The 8,245-nt window shown below is 37.6% G+C and overlaps 1 protein-coding gene across 9 annotated transcripts in view; it reads right to left on the bottom strand.

Annotated features, from left to right (window-relative positions):
* The window catches only part of LOC122638057 (C-terminal-binding protein), a 47,182-nt gene that overhangs the window by 26,413 nt on the left and 12,524 nt on the right, over positions 1-8,245 (bottom strand). For 2 of the 9 annotated variants that reach the window (XM_043830681.1, XM_043830688.1), the window contains exons 2-8: positions 4,696-5,139; positions 4,311-4,598; positions 4,008-4,196; positions 3,830-3,919; positions 3,580-3,736; positions 2,948-3,125; positions 2,381-2,663 (exon numbers count right to left, since the gene is read on the bottom strand). In XM_043830681.1, the coding sequence (XP_043686616.1) occupies positions 2,381-2,663; positions 2,948-3,125; positions 3,580-3,736; positions 3,830-3,919; positions 4,008-4,196; positions 4,311-4,598; positions 4,696-4,893 (1,383 nt within the window). In that variant the 5' untranslated portion in view covers positions 4,894-5,139. Of the gene's footprint in view, positions 1-2,204; positions 2,828-2,947; positions 3,126-3,579; positions 3,737-3,829; positions 3,920-4,007; positions 4,197-4,310; positions 4,599-4,695; positions 5,140-5,788; positions 6,223-8,245 lie in introns of those variants that run through there. The other 7 variants (XM_043830685.1, XM_043830684.1, XM_043830682.1 and 4 more) reach the window with 7 other exon arrangements.

Raw genomic sequence — 8,245 nt, 5'->3', positions numbered from 1 at the left:
AAAAGAAAAGAAAAGAAAAAGAAATAAGACAATCATCCCGATCAATGAATAGACACCATCATCATTCTTTCAAAATATTTAAACATTATTCACGTTACTTCGTTTTGTACTCTACATCAATGACCCAGTCGATGCGTTAAATAACGAACGATAATATGTACGAACAAGTATTTATAAAGGATCTTCATAAAAAGATCAATGATCTAACTTCATCTAAAACTGATTCAATCAAAGCCTGACATACACTTTTGCTAGATATTCCAAATTGATTTTATTATCGTTTGTATATGTATATATACATACATATACATATATACATATATATATATACGTATGTACATATATATATATATTTTTTTCTTCGTTATATATATATAATTCCAAACAAAAACAGAACTCCAAGAATCAAGAGCCAACTACCTCACATGAAAAGAGAGTTTTTTTTCCTTCTTTTTATTATTTCTATTATTATTATTATTATTATTATTATTATTATTATTATTATTATTATTATTATTATTATCATTATCATTATTATTATATTAGATCATTTTAGACAAGAGATAGAAAACCGATATATATATACACACATCTATATATATATAGATATATATATATATATAATATATACACACACATACGAAAACATACGTTTTTACACACATATATATATAAATATACATATATATATATATATATGAAAGAAATATATAAAGAAGAAAAGAGCAAGGTAGAAAGGACAAATCCACGGAGAGAAAAAGAAAGAAAAGAAAAAGAAAAAAGAAAGTAGAAATTATTAGTTAAAAAGGAAGAAGAAGAAGAAAAAAAAAACAGAAAAAAAGAATTATTATCAAATAAAGAAATAATCCAAAATCTAAATCTCAATAAGGAAAATACAATAAAATTTCTCGCGAATTAATCGTCATGATTACTGCCCGACTGTACTTGGTGGTAATGATAAAGTTACAGGAAATGCACTATTCAGAAACTTGACGAAAGTTTGTTGACGCAAATGCAAACATATAATAGCACGCTCTCTGTCTGATATATATACATACATACATACATATATATATACGTAAATATATCAGAATCATTCTCTCTCTCTTTCTCTCTATTTATCTTTTTCTCAGCCTCTCTATCACACACAATGGATCACCCTCTCAATCAGTCTCTCCCTCTCAGACATTCGGTGATCTCTCTTTTACTCTCATCTGATCTTTCACTTTCTTTCTATTATTTTCTCTTCCTACCCTCTCTCTCTCTCACTCTCTCTCTCTCTCTCTCTCTCTTTCTCTTTTTATATCGCTTACTAGCTCTAAGCCCTTTTCTGTTGACTATCTCCTGTTTTCTCACACACAACACAAACACGTAGATTTTTACTTACACTCATACTTTCTCTCTCTCCCTCTCTCTCTCTCTCTCTCTCTCTCTCTCTCTCTCTCTCTCTCTCTCTCTCTCTCTCTCTCTCTCTCTCTCTCTCTCTCTCTCTCTCTCTCTCTCCCTCTCTCTCACTCTACACTCAAGGATGAATTCCCTCGAGTCCTCGGAAGCAGCGGACAGATTTTTTTTTTTTTTAGGGAGTACATCGTGCACGACACACGTTTAATAGTCAATTGGCCGTTTGTCGTCAGAGGTGTCGCGCACGCGCGGTTTTTTCTTCTTACTGTATTACGCAGTGTGTGTGTATGTTTGTGTATGGGTGTGTCTATCTGCTGTACGTTTGTCTCTGTCTGTTTGTTTGTTTGTTTGTTTGTTAATTCTCTTTTCTGTGAACGCGTGCGGATGTTCTTTTAATATGTATACGTATATGTATGTGAATAGGTGGTAGTGGTGTGTATGTATATATTGGTACAGTAGGTACGGCGAATGTCCTTCTTTTAGTGTATACATCTCTGTTTTTTCTTCTCTTATAATACGTCTCTCTCTCTTTCTCTCACACACACACTCTCTCTCTCTCTCCCTCCTTCACTCTATTTCTCTCTCTCTCTCTCTCTCTCTCTCTCTCTCTTTCTCTCTATGTATCTCGTTGATGTGTATGTAATTAGAGCGTTGTGTGTATGTACGTACGTACGTAATATGTATGTATGTATATTGTATTTATGTATTTAGGTGTATGTGTATGTGTATATATGTATGTGTACATGTATGTATATTGTATTTATGTATGTATGTATGTAAAGTATGTAAGGTGTGTGTGGTTGTGTGTGTGTGTGTGTGTGTATGTATGTATGTATGTACGTGTGTATGTTTCGTGTAGTATGTACGTGAATGGCTAAAGGAAATTAGATCGGAGGGTGGTGCAGGAGTGTATGTCTGGGGTTCAAGGTCAACGGGGACTCGGAGCAGGTGGGCTTGGCCGGGGGTCAGGCTCGCTCACTATGCTGTGTGGTAGACCGGGTAATCCAGCAGTAGGGGGAGCTGAAGCAGGGCCTCCAGCCCCGCCGCCGCCTACCGTTGGACCCGCGGGGCCTGTCGGACCCCCGGCGCCTGCACCGCCTGCCGAGGAGTTTGGTCCGCCACCACCCCCACCACCACCGCCGCCGACGACGGAATGCCCACCGGGAGGTGGGGGTGCAGAATCGTGAGGAGTCGTTGAATGCGCCTGTTGAACGGGCAGCGCCCCAGCGTAGTATCCGCCGTTGATCCCCTCGGGGTAGCTGCTGGAGAAAGCGAAAAGAAATTGGCCACTTCGATAAATGCCTTTTACAAAGTGCCCAATCGATCTTAGGAAATCCAAAGGTTCGAACGCTTCTATAACCACGTTACTTTACACTTGATTCTCTTTCCATGTAATACGAGTTAACATCTGCTTGAAAATCTGTTTCTGTAAAAATTACGATATCTTTTTCCCGGGTGCAAGAAAAAGAAATTGCGACGATACTCCAAGTATACCCTACGATTTTTAAGCTTGAGCTCAATTTTATTGCATTATAAGGACGCTTACCCGGTCGAGGAAAGGAAATACTCCTTGTTTACACAGTTTCGTAAGCAGTCTGGTATGCGACCGACGATAGCTCTTCGTATTTCACTGGCCGCCATCTCACGTAGTTCGGTGCAGCTTGCATCGCTGTAGAATGCAGCGTGTGGTGTGCACAACAGATTGGGCGCGTCTTTCAACGGACCTATGCATATACCGAAATATTTCTCTCTTAGGATACGTTTTAGGACCGTTCCCCCCTTTTTTCTTTTTTCTTTATTATTCCTTTTTTTTTTTTTCTTTCTTTTTCTTTCTTAGATTCTCTACTCAAAATTTCAACATGTATTGTCGACGTATACATTTGCTTTTTCCTTTTCTTTACTTGTTTTTTTATATCTCTATCATATCTCTGTCACACACGTAACAATGTCCGACGATTAATCAATGAACGATTGACAAAGCACGCGATACGATGTAACAATACATGTTTTTCTACGTATGTTCACCTTATTAAATTCCTCTACACAACATGCCATGCCGTGGATACCATCGGGGAGATGCACTGGTGTATATACCAGATGGTCAAAGAAGAGGACCAGGATGACCAAAGGAAATATTAGTTAGAGAGGGAGGGTTAGGTATGGTCAGATAAAACTCACATTGCGTAGACTGACCCTGAAAGACGTTGTACGGTTCATTTTCATGAACGTCCAATGCCGCTGCACGAATTCTACCCTGTTTAAGTGCGGCAGCTAATGCATCATCGTCTACCAGTCCACCTCGTGCTGTGTTTACTAAAAATGCTCCTGGTCTCATCTGCAAAATATCATTGTCTCGTTAAAATATCAAAGAAATATATATTTTTATGATCGTCGTCGAGCTTGTAATATAATCGAACATAACAAGTACCTGCTTAATAGTGAATTCATTTATTAGGTGATGATTGTGCTCATTCAAGGTACAGTGTAGAGATACACAGTCGGACTGAAATAGTAAATCCTGAAACGTACGAATATAAATTAGTTAAGTATGATTTGTTTATATTTTATTCGAAAAAAAGATTCTGCGAGTAAAAAAGATTCTTCACCTGTAATGTATAAACCCTGGTGAGTCCAAGAGATTTCTCGATTCCATCAGGTAGGTAAGGGTCATAAAAGATGACAGTAAAACCGAAAGCTTTAGCACGTAATGCGACTGCAGAGCCGATCCTGCCTAAACCGACTATGCCAAGTGTGTCACCTCGTATCCTTGCACATCCTGTTGCTGCTTCCCTGACCTAAAATATAACAAACGTATAAGAATATCGTATTTATTTTTCTGAATAATAAAGAAACGAAAAGAAAGACAGAAAGAAGAACATAATAGCGAGAATTTCTTGATTCGTTCTCACCTGTTCAGGTCCAGTGAATTTTTTTCCTTCGCGTACCATATTTGCCAACCAATATGTGCGTCGATAAAGATTTAGAATCAGACAGAGAGTGGTGTCCGCTACTTCTTCGACTCCATAGCCAGGCACATTGCACACTGCGATGCCAAGTTCGCCAGCTGCTTTGACATCGATATTATCCACCCCAGATCCGATTCTAACGATGATCCGTAGTGTTTTGAACTTTTCAAGGTCTTCTTTTGTCAAAATTATAGTATGCCACATAAGTGCACCTACAGCTTCGTTTAATACCTACAAAATATACGTAACGCATCGCTTTAATTCTCTCTTCTACAAGATACGATAAATCTTTTCTTTTTTTTACGATACACCGTCACAAAGATCTTACCTTCTCATGAATTTCTGATGTTGACTGAGCATCACAAAATGCCACAGTCGCAACATCTTTAAGAATGGGCATTTCGATGGAACAATCTCGTCCATCGAGTAAAGCCACTAATGGTCGTGTTTGGATGGGCCCATTTGCAATAGGGCCCCTTAGATTCTCCATTCGAGGGCGTTTGGGCATCATCTTCCGTTTGTCCATCGGTCAGACAGCCCCCCCTATGTTTGTATTTTTCACTCTTACTCTCAGTTTCACTAAAAATGTCCACTATTTCTCAAAAAAGTCTTATAAACCACTGGTAAAGAAGCCTCTTCGAATGTGTGATTATATGGTTTTGCACTTTGATGCTTTGTCACACAAATTGTTGTTGCAACACTGACTTCTGGTTGGTTTTTGTACAAGGACCGCAGAACCTCCAACGCATCACGAATCGTTGAATACCGTCTCCTGTAAAGAAGGAAAACAAATACCGTGTAAGTACAATATTGTATACGTATAAAAAGAGAACATGGACTACACATCGAAAGCTTTTTTCAAACTTTTGTAAACTATAATAAACTTAATAAAAAGCGAAACGTTTTGTTCGCACAAAAGATTCGCCAATACCAAATTACTTCATCTTTTGGTTTAGAAGTAATTCTAACAAAGCATGCTCAAGAGTATGCATATAGTATATGTATCATTAGCTGCATAAGCAATGGATACACATACGCGTCTATATAAAAAAAAAAAAAAAAAAAAAAAATCATAGAAATCGATAATCACGTGTAATAACAATAAATGCATAGAAATGAAATAAATATGCTATAGGATCGTCACATGAAAAGCTTGAAAACGTATGTTGCACGTAACGACGAGAACGACGACGAACGTACATACATCTTTGTTATGGAAACGGATGAAAATGTTAAATATTAACGAATGATACTAAATCAAAGATATATTAGATTTCGCATATTAAATGACCACCTTTAAGCGACTAGCATGAAAATAGTTACTTATTGGCGAGATATCGTGTCGCTCTGGCGCAACGCAGGACATAATGCGAAACACACAATTCGTAACAGCGTGCGCGAAAGCAAGCTTTTTAGGTTACCTTGAAACGCGCCGGCTTAACCTGCGCACTACGTACGTTCAACGATGTAAAATAATAATATCGTTTAGGAGCGTAAAAATGACAAAATAATGAATATCACTGTAACAACGATGTAAAGTAGATAAGAGAATTCGTACGTTATTAGTTAAAACGTCGAGAAAAGGAGCTCGTAGAAGCGCAGAGGGCACCCAGAACGAAATCACTGGCTGGGGATAATGTTTTCGGGTGCGTTGATACAGTACACTTGGCGTTGGTAGTAGCACGATATATTAGGTCGTATTCTTTTTAAAAGCTTCAACTGATTTCTCACTTCTTAGCCAATAACGGTCAACGGGGAAACTTTATCGATGACCAATAACAACAGAGAGGTATATATACATACGTATATGCGTGTGTGTATCTCTCCGTACGTGTGTATATATATGTTCTTGAGTAAATTCGTCGGATTATTTTTTTTTTTTTCTTTTTTCTTTTTTCTTTTACAAACAATGCTATTCACGCATTCGATCCAGTTACTATACGAGAGCAATTGGAAAACCAATCATAGTACATCTACGTTTGATGCACAAGAGATTACATATATATATATATATATGTGTATATATGTATATATATAGATAGATACATACATACATATACATACATATATACATACAAATATATGTAATAATTAATGTACACGCACGGTAATTTCTTTTCGCAAACTCGTGAAAATGCTCAAACTGATTTTTCTCGTTAGAGGCCTCTGTATGCGTTGGTCAACGAGTCGAAAAGAATAACCCCAAAACGATACCGATTTATGATTCAGCGCTTTTATGTGGTAAAACGGAAAAGTGCTGAACTAGTAAAGTTCCATAAGAAAAGTCGGCGGACTCTGACACGTGGCGCCCTCGCATGCGTGAACGGACGCTTTGCAAGTGTGCTTAGGTATAATACCATACACACACGCTGCTTTCATACGAGAGACAGATACTACTATTACTGCTACACTACTACTACTACTACTACTACTACTACTACTACTACTACTACACACTACTACTATTCCAAACTAACTCCTTCTTCGTATACTTTGTTTAAAAGGCCGATTCGTAATAAGATTATTACGCACGTGCCTATTCCTTAAGCAAAAAGAAAGCCTCGAGCAAATATTTCGTGAAATATGAAGAGAGAAAGATAGATAGATAGAGATAAAGGAAACGTAAACGTTACAACGATCGTTTCGAATAATCTCTCTCTTTCTCTCTCTCTCTCTCTCTCTCTCTCTCTCTCTCTCTCTCTCTCTCTCTCTCCGTTTCCTTCTCTCATTTACTCTACTTGAAAATTATTTTGGCATTGGCCAATAAATTCAAGGACAAACTTTTTGAAATGTTTACACCGTTGCATAAAATCCCTCGTTTTTATATTATTCATACAAAGACTAAATTGTTACTCAAGCGATAATTACATATGAGGTAACGTAACAAAAAAAAAAATAAAAAATTAAATAAACAAACAAATAGAAAAAAAAAATAAAATAAAATAAAAAAGAAAGATAAAAAAGATATACACTTTTGTAATACAAATAAACTTTTTCAACGATAAATGGATTGGATATTTTCGGATTTTTTTAATCAATTTATCGATATTCCTCCTTATCGATATTTATCGATAATCGGAATTAGATGGGAAAAAAAAAGCAAAAATAAAAAAGAAATCAAAACTAACCTACAAATTTGATAATCGAAAGAAAGGTGCATCGATAAACCCTACACCGTTTTCACACGCATCGTGCTTGGAACAACGCACCGCTTGAAGGATAGAGAGAGATAGATAGATAGATAGATAGAGAAAGAGAGAGAGAAGAGAGGAGTGGGGGAAGAGTGGGAGGGGGAGAGAGAGAAGACTTCTGAGTTTCGCTCGAATCCGTAGGTCAATATACGCGCGCGCATAATCGGAGAATACGTACTACATAGCTTCCGCGCGGAGAGAGAAGGCTACACAAAATGAGATCTGATGCTGGCCTCAGCGAAAGCGAGGATGCGATACTAACGCGAAGTGCAAACCCAAGCACTTTGACTTGGGCACATGTTGTGCCAACTCAGCGAAAACCCGAGCTCATATCATCAAAAGGAGAAGAGACAGAGAAAGAGTTGAACGGAGAAAAAGAAAGAGCGAAAGAGAGGAAGAGAGAGAAATAGACAGAAAGAGAGGGAAGAGGCGAAGAGATTAAGTCCTTGTTCGACAGCTGGCAGCGTATATATCATACAATGTACGCGTACGTGAAGTTTAACCCGAGGAACGAAGTCACGGATGCATTTGAGGAAGCAAGTTAAAGGAGAGAGAGAGAGAAAGAAAGTGCAAGAAAGAGAAAAAAAGAGAATCAAGCAGAGTCTCGTATTTACCATATACATATATACTACTCTCTACCACTACACGACTATCATTCGTAACTAGCTATAAACGTTAACGACCACG

Source organism: Vespula pensylvanica, chromosome 2 (assembly GCF_014466175.1).
Source record: "Vespula pensylvanica isolate Volc-1 chromosome 2, ASM1446617v1, whole genome shotgun sequence".
NCBI classification, from domain to species: domain Eukaryota; kingdom Metazoa; phylum Arthropoda; class Insecta; order Hymenoptera; family Vespidae; genus Vespula; species Vespula pensylvanica.
Note: the sequence above shows the minus strand (reverse complement) of the source record. Positions and strands in the feature narration are given on the sequence as shown.